Source organism: Labrus bergylta, chromosome 10 (assembly GCF_963930695.1).
Source record: "Labrus bergylta chromosome 10, fLabBer1.1, whole genome shotgun sequence".
NCBI lineage: Eukaryota > Metazoa > Chordata > Actinopteri > Labriformes > Labridae > Labrus > Labrus bergylta.
In genome coordinates, this window is record NC_089204.1 from 8,606,355 (window position 1) to 8,625,001 (window position 18,647).

Sequence of the window (18,647 nt, forward strand, 5' to 3'; positions counted from 1 at the left end):
TCAGCCTAGCTACCAGTCGAAGACGACGGCCAAAGGCTCCTCGCCGTCGGACTCAGAAGAATCTGGGTTGTAAACGTCTTCCCCAATACTTTTTCTACAAAGGTAACCCGCCTCTCTGGGTTGAATACCGGAGCTGGTGACAACATGCACAGGTCTCGAGCTCAGTCAACACTCTGCTGCCCTGGACTGTCCCCAGACAGGGACAGTGTTTGCGAAAGATAGTAAGGGAGATGTCAGATGAAGAAGCTAAAGCCAGTAAGTGGATTTGGATGAGAAGGAATAATGCCATTTGCGGACCAAGATAAGAGTAGGACCAAACCATCCATCTCCTGTGTTTTTCTCTCTCCTCTCGACTCTTCCTTTATGAAAAGGAGGGCATAGGGGAGGTGGAGCAACAGCCCGGTTGATCTCTCTTCAGACTTTCACTGGGTCTTTCTCTTGTATTTCTCTTTTCCTGTATAACGTTGGCACCAGGAACAGTTGCATTATGTCTGTGGGAGCCAATAGGGGCCATGTGATAGGTTTGGTAGTATCAGTGTTGCTTTCATTACAGTGTTTTTCATCCACCATGAATGACTTTAAGATATTTTGCTGTTCATCGCCAATTAACGAAATGATCTTGTGTACAGTGTTCCTAGTGTTACTAGCTACCAACAACAGCAACAAAATAAACAAGTAAGAGCTGCATGTTATAATTACAGACCATAAGCCTTTACAAGAAAATGGAAAAACACGCTTATGGCCATGGATTTCTAAAAAAACAATATTATTAGGCTGTGAAAATTACATGCAGCTGTTTATTTAGTAAGCTACGTAGCTAGTAGAATAGCATTTTGTTACACAGCACATCATCTACAGTCTGATTTGGTCTATGCCAGGTACATTTATGTATTTTATAACTTTTGGATATATTGTTTGGCAGCTGCAAGACTTGATGGCTTGAGGGGGAAACCAATATATCCTTGTGACTTGCCTTATGTAAACCAGAAGTTTGTTCCCCATCACCACTTCCTCATCTGTCCAAAAAGAAAAAAAGGGAAGCATTTAACAATATATTTGTGTTTTTTTGCACTCTATGTAAAATTGTTATACTAAAAATGGCTATGAGCTAATGAGTATGGGGTTTTCAGTCTTACCTGTTAGGCTCCTCCCATACTTAAGTGGTGGCCCAATCACTGCAAAGAGTTTCTAAAATACAAACATAGAGTAGGCAACAGATAGTGTGATTTAACAACTATCATCTCTCATCGAATATCATCTCATCTTAAAAAAAAAGAAGCATGTCTACGAGGTAATTCTTTGAATGACGAGACCGATAGTTTTGCTTGCTTGAAGCTTGCTTATCCAATGGAGCTTGGATTGAAAACACGCCACGTGACCCATAGTTTAGTATGGTTACAACAGCATACTAATGGTTGTGTTGGTAGGCAGTATGCAGTACTATTTGAATATGTAGTAGGCAGTACGTAGGTGTGTGGTTTTAAACACATATGATTGCAGTAAGTTCAACATTATAAAAGTGAAAATAAAGGACTTGCCTCCATAGGTGTTATGTAGTCATTCATTCCCCTGTTGAAAACGTAGATCATTGCATCATGGAGATGGTTCTCCCAACATACTTGAACCACCTACACACACGCGCACACACAGATGCACACAGACACAGACACACACACACAACCTTCAGTGACAATGATTCAAATGGATTTAGATTCTGATCATCCTGTTTTGTTGCAAGGGCTGGCTAGTTTTAGCTTTTTGATGGCAACTGTTGAGTTAGTTTTAATTGGTAACCAAAACAGTCCTTACTGTACAAAGACACACACACACACCTGCTGAATATCCAGATTGGTGACGTCCAGGTGAACAATGCATCTCTCCAGGCTTTCCATTTTACCAGTGCTATGGTAATGGGCTAGGAGGTCCCTCATGATGGGTGTGGTGAGGTGACCAAGGCGGTCAGCAACAATGTATGACTCCAATGACTCCAGAAAGACACCCTTGGCAACCATGTTCTCCGCCAGCTGAGAATACAGCTGGTTGAACAGCAGGTCGCTGTACACATGTGCACAGACATACACAAAGACACAAAGAAATACAAAAATGCTTTTATCTCTGTAGATAACACCTTTGATCTCTTTAGATAAAATATGGGTTCATAAACTTATTAAGCTTCTTTGACAGTAAAAATGGTTAAAGCCAATTCTAACCTGTTAAGTACAACCTGTAGTTGGAGGAATCGCCTGAATGCACTGAGTTCACAGGTCAATAAGCTTTTAGTGATTCTGACCAGTTCAGTGTCACCAAATAGCTTTAACCGGGCGGCCTGTTCCAGGGGATGCAAGAGTTTTCCCCAAACGCTTTGAGTATAGCCCCGAAATGAATGAAAAAACGTAAAGAAACTACTGTAGTAAGTAAATGTTAATTGTGCATCAGATGTGAGGTACACAACAATTGTTCAGTGGATGAACATGTATTTAATGTAAATAAGGTGCCCTCACTGTATAAAATATAGTAATATATTAATCTGTTAATCAGTAGGTGCCTATAACATATTTTTTCCTTCAATATTCTAATGTGAGAAGCTAAATTAGTTACAAGCTGTTCAAAAAGATAAAAATCACCATTCATTTCTGTGTGTGTGTTTTTGTTGTGCACAAACTTCAGTTGGGCAGCTCCAGTAAAAAGAAAAACAAAGATCTAGATCTAGATAAGGGATGGGCAACTTTGGTCACAGCAAGGGCCACATTCATTTAATTGTCACTGCCAGAGGGCCAAACTGTAGGATACATATACGACTACAGTCAATTATGTCTCAAATTAAGTCAACATATACAGTACCAGTGATCGAATATTATTATGGACATATTTCTGGTTTTCATGATTTCATGATTTCATTTAGTCGACCTGTTCAGCACCTGTTATGGACTAGCTCAGGATATAACAGCAGAACACGTAAGTTCAGAAAAGGTCTAAAATCGGATCACTCAAGAGTTAATCATTTTGGACATCATCGTCTTTTCTGATGAGTGCCGGACCATGACAGGCCCCAAAGAGGATCTGTGTTGGTGTGTCCGTGTCACTTGTACTTAGGCTGAGAATAAATATTCTTTGTGGCCCACTAAGCCCCAGCAATTTTCTAATATTTCACTCCTGATTTTGTATTTCAATAGCCCTTATCTAAAATATAGTATCCATCCGAGGCTGGTTCAAGTAGAGAATAGAGTATATTTGTTCCTTCCATACATGTTAAAATTAGTTTTAGAAGGGGTCAATAAAAGAACAATTTTAGTCAACTTTCGAAGGCAGAGAGTAAGGTATAAACGGCTGTGTTCTTGTTGATGCTCATCACATCTGCCTTATGTGTCTTAAAGCTTGGGTACTTACGCCCTTTTAAGCAGCAGGCAGTAATCCACCAGGACTGGAACTACATCCTAAAAAAAACCATAAAGAGACAAAGATCAGAGAGTGTCTTTTTAATTTTCAATCAGTGAGGAACAGCAAATAAAAGAAGAATAACGAAGCATCATCATTCTCCACAGTTATATAGAGTATATACTGTATATATATATGACAAAGCATTAGGGTCTCGTGTTCTTTTTTAAATAATTTTAATAAATTCTATTTTTTCCCCATTATTTTTGTGAATGTCATTATATGAAATGTTCATGTTTGTAGTTGTGCTTTGAAAACTTGTGAAATGCAGAACCCACGACCATGAATATGCTAAACGTTAACAGTTTGAGATTTGTTTTGAATGCAAAGTGCGTTACAAATCAAATGTATTATTATATGATTATAATTATCCGTGTTAAGTTGTTTTTATTCATTTTTAAAGAATCAAATGTTCTATCAAAAAGTTTGGCTTCCGTTAAATTAGATTTCCATTAATGATATTTTTGTTGCTTGAATTCACCTTCATCAACTCTAGTCAGTTGAGCTCATTTGTGCCTGACTCACCAAAGAGACAAGACTGCCGACCCTGTTGTTATCCCTTTCTTCAACTGACAAATCTGAATCATGTGTAATGTGGCCGTGGAGAGGAGAGAAATAAATTCCTGTTTCTACTCAGACTCTCATTGGCCTGTGGTACATTTATTGTAACTTAAGATAAATATTAACAGAATTTATTAATGGATTTAACAGAGTAACATTTTTTATTAACTGTGCCCAACTCTGGTGAATGTAATGCCAATAAAGCATTTTTCAGTGCGACTTAGACTTCTGGCCCTTTTATCTTACAAAAGTGACAAAAGCCCAATGAGGCTATTAAGAGCAACGTTTTTTAACTCTCCCCATCTTGGACATAATTTACATTATTTATACATTTACAACTTTAGAACTGTTCATACTAAACTCTATTTTATACACAATAAATCCTACAACTAATGTAGGCTTTACAACAAACCTTAAAACCTGTGATATGTTTTATATATTGATATAACTCAGTGACTAAAGTCAGCAATCCAGTGGAGTCTCAGTCATAATATTTAAAAATCACTATTTTGTCAGAAATTGCTTTCTTTTGCTAATGGATACTTAGAATGTCTGCAACATAACTCTGGAAAAAAAAAGGTTTCTGAAATGATGCTATTTTGTCTCACTATGTACCGGCCGCGTACATATTAACCACAGACATAATGTTGATGTCTATCTACTCATCCCACTCTCAGGAAGAGAGATTATATGTGTATCCAAAATGTTAAACTGTATATTTAACAGTGCTAATTTAATGTAAGCAATTTACCTACAATGTTTGTTGTAAAGTGGTTGTATTCTGTCCCTATTGTGCCTCTGTGGCAGACTGGACACTTTAAAGTGTGTAATTTGCTTACTTGAAAATGCTGCTCCATTACTTGGATCTTGCCTTGGTCTGGACACTTCTTTAAGGAATACTCTGAAAACTGGAAAAAGATCTCTACCATCTGCAGACACAGAGAGTGGTACACATTAAAAATTAGCCCAAGAAAGTCTTTAACACTGTCAAATGTATTTTAATTTTACACGGAAGACATTTAATTTGTTCTTACCTTATCAGCTACCACTCCCTTCTTTTTCACTGGATCTCCATAAAGGCCTAGAATAAAGACACAAAACATTTACTTTTATGTTGTAGCTGTGGTGAAGCACAAAATGACTCAAATCTTACAGACAGCTACACCTAGTTAACTAATATGTCTCTTCTTTGGCTGTTGCCAACTCGAAATTAGCTGAGCTGCAATTGAAATCGTGTAAAAGTTGCAATATAAATAACTATTTTTTAGTGTAGCCTGGGGAGCTGTTCGGATCAGCAGCTCTAGAGGCTCTTGAACGGTCTATTCAGGCTAGACAGACCAGGCAGCAGCTCTCTGGTCTCAGCAGGAGCTTGCCTCCCCATGTTAGGCCTAGGAGTACTGTGGTCCCTCCTCAGTGCCGGTTTCAGTCCCTAGCTGGTGCCAGTGGTCACCAGCAGCCTCAGCGCCCAGCACGGCATCCTGGCCGGCGTGCAGCCTAGGACTTTCGGGTCCCCGATCGCCTGCCCTCCAGGCAGCCTCGGACCTGGGACTCAAATCGTCCCCCCCCCCCCCCCCCCCAGCTCTCTCTCCCCTACAATCCCAGGACATGAAGGTCCTCCCCTATCTGGACAACTGGCTGGTGTGTGCGCTGTCGCAGTCACAGGTAGCCCGGGACACCACAGCCCTCATTTCCCATGTGGCCCAGCTGGGCCTCAGGGTGAACTCCGAGAAGAGCCGCCATATTCCTCCCCAGACCATCACCTTTCTTGGTGTGGATCTGGATACTTCACGTATGATCTATCGCGTCAGCGGGTGGACAGCATCCTGGGCCTCCTTCTTCTCTGTGACTCGATGACTGCCAGAGCTTCTGGTCACTCGGAATCATTGTGTCTCGCGAGATCTGAAGGAACAGATCCTCGAATGACACTGGGAGATATAGACCTGTCGGGGTCATACGTGACTTTGTTGGTATAGCTACTCGACCTGCGCATGCACGATGTGGTATCATTCAGTTCTTAAAGCACCACCTCTGGCGGTCATCCAGGATTCAAAGAACCGTAGTTACATACGTAACTTTCGTTTGACCTCCTCAAAGCAAGTGGGCGACCATCATATTTTATCTGTGCATCCTTCTTGTACCCAGTTCACTCCAGATGGTTCCAAGGTAACATTATGCCCCAATGAGAATTATTTGCCGAAGGTTATCCATTCAGCCCATAGTTCCATGCCTTTTGAGCTATTGAGCTTCTGACTTTCTTCCTTTGCATCTGAGGATCAAAGGAGGTTACATTTCCTGTGTCCTGAATGTGTGCTACACAACTACATAGACCGCAATCAGAGTGTCAATTATGTGACCTGCTGTTTGTTTGTTTTGCTATAATGACATAATACTTGTGTGTTGTACCTGGTTCCTCTCCTTTAGGGAACAGAAGTTTTAGTCATGACATTTTGTTTGCCAGTTGTGTAAGATGTATTATACCCACCAACCACAGCCTTAGCTGTTCCCTCATGGAAGGACCAGGCCAAAGAGAGGGCCTCAACAAAATGCTCCTGCTTCAACAGACAGTCTATGCGCTGGACAAAAAAAGAGACATAAGGAACATAGATCAATTAAAATGCAAGATGTTGTTTGTCCAGTGGTGAAAACTAAAATCATTCATAGTACAATGGATGTTAATAATTTTTTTCCACTCTTCCAGTTATACATTTTCTGTCTGAAAAGTAATACACAGTATGCATGTGTATCAACTAGTCTGTCAAATATAAATATTGTTGTATTGTGATAGTTTAGATATTTAAGTCCATTTTAACAATGTTAATCAATTCTTAACGTTGTCTTGATTTGGAAATCAATTGAATGCAAAGAAACGTAAGTCGTGATTTTGATTTTTAGTTGTATTATTTAAATAGGTAGTTAATGCAATTCCATTTGCACTTTTCAGAAATTCCCGTTAAGCTGCTTTCTTCAAGTAAGTAATCCAGTAATGGTTACACCAAAAAGCTGAAATATTCTCAAGAACTGGGTTTTTAACCTTTAATCTGTAGTTTGTATAGCCTTAAGCTAAGGGTACTTTACTTCCTGTTTCGATAAAACCTGCTTTTAGTTTGTAAGGAATTAAGTTCCTTTCGGCAATGTCAAAGTTATGACATCAATCATGTGAGATCAGAGTTCTATGTAACAATAATATTACACCGAGTGGTTCACGTATTTTAAAGAGTCTTCTTTATGAGTCAGTTTAGATGTGCTCATGCTAAGTGCAAACAAAATTCAACATACCTCTCTCCAGTTCCTTAGGGCCATAATGTGAGCAGACTGGGGGACAAGGGGATATTACATTGTTAAAAATCATGATCCAACTCAAGCCAAAGACATTTCTAGCTTGTGTAATTAGGGGCTTGGCTATAATCACAGACTCTGGAGGACTTACTACAATCATTTCACGGAAAGAAGTCTGGTTAATTTAACATCATGAAGATGTGATTGAATGTGTCATGGGATATGTTGGTGTTGAAAGACTGGTGAATGGAAAAGAAAATGTCAGCAGACTAGACAGTGACCAGGCAGAAAAAGTACTCCAGATGCTGTGCACATAAATGTGTATCTGTTCACTTGTCTGGAAATGTTCAGTTTATTGTGAGCTTTAACTGTACATTCGAACAGACGACTTGTTTAGTGGAAGAAATAATTCATTTTTAAATCAATAAAATAATTGAATTAGCAGAGCGTTGTGTAATTATCTCTTAAGTAAGTATCCCTGTTATAAGCAGGATAATCAACAAAGCAAGTGCCAACAGAGTAAACTGTTTTAACACTGTAATTATCTTGGGCACTGAGCCTGCAGTGGACAATAACAGAATAAACAGCCATGCGGACATGCAGCACAACATCGCTCCCTCTGGTATGATATTGCTTAAAAGACTTAGTGTGTGAAAAATGAAAGTAAGCTTTGTATGCTGTTCTTCAACAGTTGCCATTTCTGGTTTGGCAGTCATTCTTAAGCTGCAAAACCAGAAATGGCAGCTTATAGATGAGTGCACACAGACAATAAATTGACCAATAAACACAGAACAAAGTACCTTGGTGCCCAAATAGACAATCTGCCCCGCATAGCTTGAGACTGACTGGTAGCAGGCCTTTTCTCCAACCAAAGCCTTAAAAAAAAAAAACAGACTGTTAGACACTATAAAGGTTTTTGTTAAAAGTTAATTAACCTTATAAAAGCTTAGTTTAAAATAACTTAAACAAATATTCACATGGCAATAAGTTTGTCATTTTACAAATCCAAAAATGTTAACGTGTCGTTTAAAAAAACTGGGAAATTGCCAGGATATATAAATGCTTCAATACAACCAGACTTATTGAAATTCTATGGGTCCAGAAACAAGCTTATGTAGATAATGTGTAGGTTTACATGTAAAAATATATGAGAGGTAACTAGCATCTTGCTCATTTAACACTCAGGGCACAGGTAGAGTACTGTTATGGGAGTACCGTCCCTGATAGGCTGTATTGCATGGCTGTCAGAGGGGGCGGGCCTTTTTCGTACAGCCAATGGCTGGGGAGTGACTGTCTTGATTAACTGAGGCTTGCAGGTGTGCAAAGAAGGAAAACATTTGGGACTCTGAGATGCTTTGTGGGAGATTGAACAATTGACTGTTCATTGCTTCCCTGTTTTCTTCGTAACAAAGTCTGAGTTAGTGTCGCGTGGTTATGTCATTATACTGAACTACTATCCGACTGAGGAGAACGAGCAGAGTAAGATGGACCAGAGAGCAAAGCATCACCATGCCGAAGCGAGGCTGCAACAGGTAGGGGCTGTCTCCCTTACCTTAGCTTGCAGCTGCAAGCAATTATGTCATGGGCAGCATAATCTGTCTGTCTGTCTGTCTGTCTGTCTGTCTGTCTGTCTCTGGTCCCTCACCAGAGCCATCAGTCAGTCCATCCATTTTTAAATTTCTAAATGCTCAAGTTTCTTGAGGTGCACTAATATTTGATAATTTACCTCTAACTTAGCAAATCCAAATTATTATGCGTATTGCTTTAAAGTGACAACTGTTCTTGAGCATTTTTCTTAGGCTAAATCTTTACCCAAATGTTTAGTTTGAACTCAGATAATGTCCTCCACCAACTTATCCCTCACCAGAGCCTGGGACACGTTCCCTCCAGTGGCCAGGGATTTGAAATGCCGGCTGTTATAGACCAGTTGAACCTGCTCTAAATCTAAGGTCTCCAAAACCTCCTGACTGGGCCGGTCCACAACCTGCAGCTTCTCATGGCTGTCTACTAGGACCAGAGTGCGATTGTTTATCCACTGTAGAAACACAGAAATGGGACAAGATTAAGTCACGCACGATGCACTACATCAAACAATTTATTTTTTTATTCACACATAAGCCATATCTTTATCATTGTCACTGTCAGGTACTTACACTTAAGCTTATGATGTCACAAACGAGGTTGAGTTGTCTTTGTTTGATGACGTGGATGGTACCCGTGTCCTCTTTCTTTACCTAAAGTTTTTTTTTAAACAGAAGTGAGAAGAAGTACCGGTATTTCCAAACACAACAGACATCTGAGCTCACTGATAACCCTCTCACAATACACTGTTGCCAGTTTAGCATGTAGGCATATTAAATTAAAAACCAGTATAACTGTACTTTTGCTAAATGTTGCTTAGAGCTGAGCTCATGGTGGGTTACATAGGGTCTTTGTAAATAATATAATAAAGATTAAGGTAAGACCTACTCTTTTTGAAACTTGTCTTGAGATAACATTTGTTAAGAATTGGCATTATACAAATAAAGATTGATTGATTAACATTTCTCAGGCATCCAAGTATGTATTCAGAAAAACCTCTATTCAACAATCAAACAATAGCTTAAGAGCTGGCTTACTACATGAGAGTAAAACAGATGTGCATATATACCAGGAGGAAGTGGACAGTATCCCCTTTACAAAAAGCCAGAACAGGGTTGACAGTCTTCTGAGTAGGAACAAACTGCCAGGCCAGCTGAGGAACACTGGATGGATCAGACTGGGGAAACAGAATTACATTGTATCGGTGGTTAATTTTGTTCCATCTAGTTGTTAGTTCCTTCTGACATCTATTCGTGTTATCTTGGTAATAGCTTTTTTTTAAATATATATATATATATTAAATATACCAAGCAGTTTATAACAGACTTAAAGGCAGAGTTGGTAATTTCCTCCAGATACACTTTCTAAGATTTTGGTTGAAATTGTCTTCAGGTCCTGACAGACATTAATAACTTGTGCTCTGACAAAAGGAACGAGGCAAATCCATCATCTGTAGCAGTTAAAAACTTTGACAGATGTCTGCCACAAGGTACCAATTTGAATACCAAACAAAGGTACCAATCATGCCTCCCTGTCTCCCTGCTCCTTCTCTACCCAATGCATGCACGAGCTCACACTCAAAGCATGAGCTGAGGTCCGCTTCTGGACCAATGGCCCTTGTGCATGTAAGTGAGAGGGGTGGATTTTGAGGGAGCACAAAGGGGAGGGGTGGGTGCAGACAGAGCACTGAGGGAATGCTACTTTCAAAATCATGCTAGTTTTCAAAAACTACCAACCCTGCCTTTAACAGTCACTACCATGGGAGGTGGAAGTGCAGCAAGACAACTTTCCTAACCTAGCAACAGAAAGCACCAGTGAGAAGCGCTCTAAAACTTGAGGTCTTACAAGCCGTTAATGAACCTGTCCTTGTATCAAACAACTGGGCCAAAAAAAAGGGAAACAAGTAGACTACACTGACCTTGCTGTACGGAAAGGTCATCCAGACTTTTAGAGAAGGCTTTAGTCCAATAACCAAAATCTGTTGGAAGAAAACCAGAAGCCAAAATTATCACAATTTAACAGCTTACATTATTTTTTGGGAAAAGCAGAGGATGGAATTCACACTAGCTCTGTGCTTTTTTGAACCTTTGTGAGAGAGGCCATTGCCAGCAGAGAGTAATGTGTAATAGGATGGTCCCTTAAGTCTGGAGGAGCACGTAATGGTTCAATACAGCAGACCTCCCCTTTAGAACCACTGAAAAGGCATCGTGAGTCACAGGAACGAATTCCCATTACCCTCCTGGAAACACAAACAAAAAACTATTAAAACAATAAAATGTATCATTAACAGAGACACAGAGAGAATGAATGTAAGTCACACACTACTCTCATTGACAGATTTTTACCATGGCAGCTAAACTTGCTCTTAATGAAGACTCAAAGTTTCTTTATGATTAAGTATGAAAAAGTTCAGTAAGAAATGTTGTAAGACATTTAATAAAGCTGGAGACTCTTCTTCTCTGTCATCCCTGGTCGTGGTCCCTTTTAAAGGAGCAATATGAAACTGACACCTAGCACTTAAAAGGGGTACTAAGATCCACATTCAAAACATTGGAGTGAGCTGTCATCCCCCCCGCCCCTCCTCCCTAGAATCGATATGCACACAGGTTGTGAACATGTTGTGGACACTGAAGCTTCAGTGTTCATTCAGCTCTGCGTCAGCCTTGAAACCTTCCTGCTCTCTAACCTCTCTTCATTTTTCAAAAGCAGCTCCACTACATATCCTATTTTTGCGTCTGGTCTTGGAGCTTAATAGAAAAATGCCATGGCTTTTTAGATTGGGTAGAATCCTATATCTGAACCAGTTCACTTGCCAGCTTCCATCGCTGCAAAACCTGTTGGTTTTATGGTTTTCCTGGCAAACCTAGGAGTGTCCAAAACAGCCTTGTGGCAGTGGCGTTAACTGAGGCAGAATGCTTTGGTGAACAGGTGGCGTTTCAGGAGATCGAGCGCACTCACACGCGCAAAGTTGTCCCGCACCGTTCCAAAGCACACCTCTTCAAAGCTTGATCGAAGCACTTTTTATACATTGGAGAGACTAAACAAACACTACAGCAACCGCTTGCCTGCCTTTGTCAACTTTCTACATAGAACTTGCTTTATTCCATACTGGTTTGCCTCAGCTAAGCCCCATTTCTATGGGGGTCATATTTAGTAGTACTTTATGCTGTTTACCCGGTGCAGAGCATTGAAAACAGCAAGTTAATTTACTTTAAAGTAAATAAGAGTCATTTACCTGAAAACCAACTCAAAAACCGATCCTCCACTGTCATTACACACTGCAAGAGTTGGGTCATCCGTGAACTAATGACACAAGGCAAAATAAATTAAATTAAAAGAATATCAGTGATACATCTCATGTAAGCCCAAACCCAATTTATGTTTGCCTCACACTCAGTTGATCTTTTTTTTTAGCTCTATTTCTTTTGAAATGATCGAGTAAGAGGAAGCATTGGCACTAGCTGTTACAGAATCCAACAATGCCCAACATGACAGGGCTCAATAAATGATGTAGCATGTGTTTTTGTGCATATCATATGAGTTTACCTTCACATGTAGTATTGCTGTTCCTGGAGGGTGGGCATCATTGATAGTTCTTAATAACTTCCCGTTGGCTAGATCCCACATCATAATCTAATCCAGCAGACAGATAAAAATCATTCTCAAAATAGTTCAGGATATACAGAACAAGTGGGAAACACAATTATAAGTACAATATTAAGCACAAAAAAAATAATTCAATAAGAGTTTCTACATTTTTCACATCCTGAAATGATTGGAGGTTAGATTGACAGAAAAAGGATGTAATTGTTATAAAAATACCTTTTTTTTTTTTTTTTTTTTTTTTTTTTTTTTTTTTTAAATAAAAGATTACTTTTGGGGGTTTTGCCTTTATTTGATAGGAAAGCATGAGAGTGACAGGAAATGTGGAGATAATTTGAGGGGTTACATGCACCTAACTGGTCAAGATAAAGCCACAGAAGTCAGCTATTTTTGGACTGTTGAAAGTGGTTATGTTGTAAGGCTCAAATATATATATGTGGCACTTTAACACATCCTTATAGCTCCATAAAGCTCTGCAGGAAGGAGCCAATTTTAGGGAAATAAATAACTTTTGTCTGTCCGTTCATATGTTTGCACAGGGGTGTTTTACTGAGCAATCTACCAAATGTGGCCATTGGTTAAATAATCTCATGAGTGTACTGCACATCGGTGTTCTAGTTCTCCTTGTCCCTTCTAAGTATTCATAGTGTGTTTATAAGAATGTATGTGTGCATGTGTCCTTGTACAAACCTGTCCTTTCGCAAATCCACAAAGAAGTCGTGAGCAATCATGGTTGATGCTGAGTGCAGAGACAGCTCCAAACTCAGCTCCAGTTGACTTAGTACCCAGACAGAGCCGCAGAGCCTGGTTGTTATCTGGAGAGAACAATTACGAATACAATGAACTTCTTCAAGCAGGAGAACAGACTCAGGACAAATTGGTTCAATAAACTGAAAAGACAAAATAAATGCTTTCCCAGTTATAAGCTTAGCAGAACAAAAGAACAAAACTGCATACTGATTCTACAGGACATCACAGTCGCACCAAATTAAGAGTCAGAAAATACAGTAGTTTGCTGCTATACTGCTCTCTCTGCTACCGTCAAGCAACAAAGCATCAAAATAAATGAGCCAATAAAGGATATGATTGATGACGTAAGTAAGAGCCTAACAAAATATTATGAGCATTGGTGACCCATTTAACAGGGATGTTCATACCTTTCCCTGAAAAGGGATCATTACATTACAAAAGAGACATTGGCCAGGCCAATCAGTCCAAACCAGTCACATCAAAGCATAATTCCAGTAGGAACTTGATACTAATTCACTTCGTAGTTAAGGAGATCAGCAACAAATATTTTTTAAATTGTGCTGGAAATTACAATAATGATATAACAATAATAAATGCCCTAAACATACAATTTGCTAAATATTTGTTTGGACATGACTTCTGGGTTATTCAATCCAAATTTTTGCTTTCATGAAAAACTAGGTCCAGAGCATGTTTTATGGCATAACAACCTGATGTAAATTGAGGCTTATATCAGGTAGTTCACAATAAATGTGAATGTCCCTGGTTTACTGATTATTTTACCACATGTGGCATATCTTAATGTATAAAAAGTTATATTTCACCTGCAGCTCCAACGTTATATGAAGCAGTAAGGGTCTTATAAAATTGTTATTTTTTTTTTTTTTTAAAAAGGTAATTTAAGCAATGAGTATGTCTAATTTAACTGTATAAAAATATCATTGGCTATTTTAAATGAAAGATACCCAAAAATGAACAGGAATCACAGTGTGTTTGTCAGTCTCCCTCATTTCTCCCCTCTCTCAATCAGTGAGATATGACTTTATTCTCGTAAATTTACGTATTTATTCTCGTAAATTTACGAGTTTAATCTTGAAATTATAGATTTTTTTTTTCTTTAAGATGGCCCTTATACTCCGTCGTACATACAAACCTGGTTTCTGTAGAAAAAAAAACTAAATCTCTCTGCCTGACCATTTAATTGTCAAATAAGTTCTGTGATGAAAGCAATATTTGTTTTAGAAAATATACAATATGTTTATGAACACAAAATATTTGGAAAAAAGGAGGGTAATAAAGTTTTGACTCACCAAAGACTAGAGCCAGGCCATGAGACGTTCCCACAGCAATTACACCGGACACTGTCTAAAGGCCAACACACCAAAACATACAGCTTAGAACTGATTAGATAAAGCGAAGACAAAACAAGGATCAAACACTGCCCTCATACGATAAAAAACTTGTGAGTGTATTTAGTGGTAGTGAACTTTCTAGCCTTTGCTTTTGTGAGCTGTCATTTTCTTTACTATAATAAATGCAAACATCCTCAAGCTCTATTTCTGCATCTTATTTATGATTGACACACAAAATAACAGATCTCCATGTAGATACTCTGGTGTCATTGAAAATGTTCAACTTGGATGTTGAATTTCTGTAACAGTCCACAGTGAAAACACCCCTTTATTATAGTTACCAGTAATATATTTTTCACAACACTTCAGATAAACAGAAAAACCTTGAGAGTGCAGTAGTTGTACATAAGAAAGGAGACAGACAAGGGCTAATGCGCTGCAAATGTCAAAAGATGTTTTTGACAGAAAGAAGTTGCACATTTAGAAACAATGCTTACATAGAATAATCCAAAATATTTCAAACCATGTAATGTGCTGCAAAAAGCAAAAACAAATGCATTTAGAGCAAATATCCTACAAACACATTATCAATGCAAGTCAATAATACAGAAAGGGAGAAAACAACATTCAACAGGAAAAACTCCAAATAACCATCTATCACAATGGAAATGTTCCAGGCCTGCAGGGGTAACAGAGGCAGAAAGACACCAAGCACTGAATTTCTTTATTATCAAGCTGTGGTTTCACGTCATATCCAACCCTTTCCCAATTCTCCCTGCCTTTCCTGTCTGCCTATAAACTATCATCTGTTGATAAAAGGCAAGATTCCCAAAGCAGACCCTGTCATTTCTATTCTATTATATGTCTTTGGTATGAAGCCACTTTAAAATTCTGAAAATGCTATAAATCATCATAAGGGCATTTAAAGTCTGCTATCAGAGGACTTAGAAAGAATGGTGGGTTGTTTTTCATAATTAAACTTTAAACTGCAATTATTTATCTTAGTTGAACCATTGTCTGACTAAGTAAATACTCACTATAGCAGTGGGAAGTCCAGCATCCACCTTGTCCTGTGGAAAAAATACAAATACTTTCATCAGAATATGTAATTCAAATCTTAAAGCAATTGTGCACAAATGACAGTTTAAAGATTTGTAGTAAAATACAGATCTCTGTAACAGAGAAGATAATAGGTACGGCTTGGCTGCGGCTCAGTGGTAGAGTCGCCATCTCTCAACCTGAAGGTTGTACAAACCCATGCCTGTCAGTTAAAAGTCACACATGGGAATGCACTTAAAGACTGAGTTCTACATAAATTACATCAGAACGACATACATACTGTACATGTGAGACTTCAAATTAAGATTCCTTAGAAAGGGACATCTCAACATTAACTTGAGATTTCGTCTGTGACTGTTTTCAACCCCAGTTAAGCTCTATGTGTTTATGTTAGAATTTGTGAGTGTGTGATTGACTTACGGCAGCAGAGACAATCTGTGCGGAAATTCCCTTCAGCAGACTTTGACGAACAACCGACCCATGAACTGGCGCATTGAAATCCTGTGTCCTCCTCTTTCTTTACATATGTACACACACACAACATTTCAGTGTTATTACCTTTTTATATGCAGAGACAAAATGGTATGAGTGCAGTGTTTCCCACACATGACACACACATGATGACTGGGCGGGCCGCTCAGGTATATTTCTGACCTGTTTTCGCTTACATTTTTTAATTATTCATAAAATTGCTGCATGCGAGAAACAGCAGGGGAGAGAACTCCATTTAAAAACACAAATCCCTCTCAACTCCTGCGGAGAGATAAGACAATTTCAATTTTAAAAATGTATTTGAAAAAAAGTGTTCTTTTCCCCTCGAGCAATTTTTCAGACTATTATTACAAATGGAAATCCTGCAAGTTTCTACATTAGAAGCGGCCCGGGTTCGCTTCCCGCCTGTGGCTTCTTTCCCGCATGTCATTTCCCACTCTCTCGCGCCATGATTTCCGACTCTATCCACTGTCCTCGCTATCCATTAAAGGCACAAAAAGCCCAAAAATAAATCTTTAAAAAAAAAAACCTTTGTGTGCATATTTTTAAAAATCTTTTCACAAATATTTAAAATGTTGCACAACTATCTGCAATGATAAAAAAAGTCCAACAAAAAAATGTTGCTTTACCAAAATACAAAAAGACATGATTGTTTTGAATTACCCGTTGGCAATTAACAAATATAATTTCACTTCCCCAACCCACATATTATTTTCAGTCTTAAGTCTGTATTTCTTGTTTAGTCTGTAGTACATTGTGCTTGCATTGTCTAATCTCGGGACACAAACTTTTATCATCAGAGTAAGTAAACAGAATACCCAGAATGCAGACTAAAAGATGTCTGAATTTACAGAGTAGCGAGTGTAAGGGAAACATATACTATACAGTTACACCATGTAAGCACTATTAGCAGGTGACTATCAAGTATCTCATTAACCAGCTAATCCAGTACTCTTGAGCACATGCTGTATACCTATAGTGTTTGATGACTGAAAAGGGTGTGTGTGTGTGTGTGTGTGTGTGTGTGTTCCTGCCTTTTGAGGTGTGCTGGGTCTCCACTGTCCGAGCTGGCGAGAGAGGAGGTGTCACAGGAGTATGCATCAATGTTGTCTGTGTTTAGTACACTGGTGTCTTCCAACAAAAATGGCTCCTCCTCATCCTCTAGCTACAGACACATGGGGCAAACAAAAAAAATAAAACTTAGTAAAAACCTGACCCATAAATTTGCAGGAACATACAACACACAGAAACATACAATGTTAATCTGATATGGAGCACCTACCTGTCTCTGCTAATACAAAGGAATTTCCACAAATGCACCCTTTCTGTTTTATATATTACTCCCGAACTTGATGTCAAATCTGTTGCTGGTAAAATCTTATCATAAACTCTTTATCTAGTGTCACCATGTGGGAAGACTTTTTCTATAATTATCATCAGCCAAATTAGGCCCTTACAGGAATTACAGGAATTCAAGGACAGGCAGTGTGTAATGCAGCTTAGTACAATGCTTGTAGTAGTAAAAGTAGTTTACCTCATTGAGGATGCTTTCAAGTGTAGGAGGCGTGTCCACTTGGGGAATGTCGAACTCCTTATCATCAATCTATAAAAGGGAAGTAAAACCGTCAGGCAGAAAGTGAGATCTCATAGTTAAGTGTAAAAGTTAACATGTAGCGCGTTCACACTTGCACACAACTCCTGAAAAACTCATTGGCCCTCATTTATCAACAGTGAGGGGTTCAAACTATGTCTTTAAAATGAAATTTAGAGTGTGCATAAGAACCAAAAAATACGTATTTAGCAAAAATGCGGACTTCGGTCATACACACATCAGTCAGTAATCAAGTGTTGATAAATCCCACTAGTTATTAACCAGCAGGGACATCTACATTCAGAAATACCTCCAATAGGCCTTACCATAACGACACACCTCTCCGAGGAGTGGTGGCAAAGAGAGCAGAGAAAAGGGGCTTCATTGCAACAGAAATTGAAGAAGGATGTGTCTTTTTTTTTCGTAAGAGATGTTAAACCCCTCTGACATTGGGCGGGTGTACGCCAGTTTCCTCTCTCTCTTGCGCTCACATATTCTGTTGTCAATTCTAATTGCCAATGAGATTAACTCCTCGAGTGAATCCGGAACATCACGGGAAGCAAGCTCATCCTTAACCTTCTCAGACAAGGCATGAATAAAAGTGGTTATCAGAGCCTCCCTGTTCCAACCCGATTCCATAGCTAAGGTTCAGAATTTAATTGAAAATTCTGCTTGAAGATGAGGTGGGGGAAAAAACAGTTTAAAAAAAAAAAAAAGAGACAAAAAAGGTGAGTGAGTCACCAGGTTAAACAAATACATTGTTTAGTTTACTTAAGTTACTAAAGCCCTTTTCACACATACAGAAATCTCCTGAAAAACTCCGGAGATTTGGCTTTAGGCTATATGTGAACGCAAACAGCCGCATTTTTTACGCACAGTTTCTCCGGCCAGACCCCTAGTATTTTATCCGCAGACATTCCGAGTGATCTGATGTCTGAACGCGGCAG

General features: G+C 38.9%; 1 protein-coding gene and 1 long non-coding RNA gene across 3 annotated transcripts in view; one reads left to right on the forward strand and one right to left on the reverse strand.

Annotated features, from left to right (window-relative positions):
* vps8 (VPS8 subunit of CORVET complex) overlaps positions 1-18,647 on the reverse strand; it is a 45,563-nt gene that overhangs the window by 23,933 nt on the left and 2,983 nt on the right. Inside the window, exons 2-24 of one of the 2 annotated variants that reach the window (XM_020638235.3) lie at positions 17,644-17,712; positions 17,144-17,274; positions 16,038-16,134; positions 15,596-15,628; positions 14,517-14,571; positions 13,147-13,271; positions 12,400-12,486; positions 12,089-12,156; positions 10,939-11,092; positions 10,772-10,831; positions 9,923-10,030; positions 9,426-9,506; positions 9,137-9,307; positions 8,073-8,147; positions 7,273-7,308; positions 6,479-6,569; positions 5,031-5,077; positions 4,857-4,925; positions 3,388-3,434; positions 1,833-2,055; positions 1,539-1,628; positions 1,137-1,188; positions 974-1,016 (exon numbers count right to left, since the gene is read on the reverse strand). In XM_020638235.3, coding sequence (XP_020493891.1) covers positions 974-1,016; positions 1,137-1,188; positions 1,539-1,628; positions 1,833-2,055; positions 3,388-3,434; positions 4,857-4,925; positions 5,031-5,077; positions 6,479-6,569; positions 7,273-7,308; positions 8,073-8,147; positions 9,137-9,307; positions 9,426-9,506; positions 9,923-10,030; positions 10,772-10,831; positions 10,939-11,092; positions 12,089-12,156; positions 12,400-12,486; positions 13,147-13,271; positions 14,517-14,571; positions 15,596-15,628; positions 16,038-16,134; positions 17,144-17,274; positions 17,644-17,712 — 2,012 coding nt within the window. Of the gene's footprint in view, positions 1-973; positions 1,017-1,136; positions 1,189-1,538; positions 1,629-1,832; positions 2,056-3,387; positions 3,435-4,835; positions 4,926-5,030; positions 5,078-6,478; positions 6,570-7,272; positions 7,309-8,072; positions 8,148-9,136; positions 9,308-9,425; positions 9,507-9,922; positions 10,031-10,771; positions 10,832-10,938; positions 11,093-12,088; positions 12,157-12,399; positions 12,487-13,146; positions 13,272-14,516; positions 14,572-15,595; positions 15,629-16,037; positions 16,135-17,143; positions 17,275-17,643; positions 17,713-18,647 lie in introns of both variants that reach the window. The other variant, XM_020638234.3, reaches the window with a different exon arrangement.
* LOC114920459 (uncharacterized) lies at positions 8,603-9,818 on the forward strand. The gene is made up of 2 exons (XR_003808782.2): positions 8,603-8,804; positions 9,140-9,818. It is a non-coding gene; the product is annotated as an uncharacterized lncRNA (long non-coding RNA).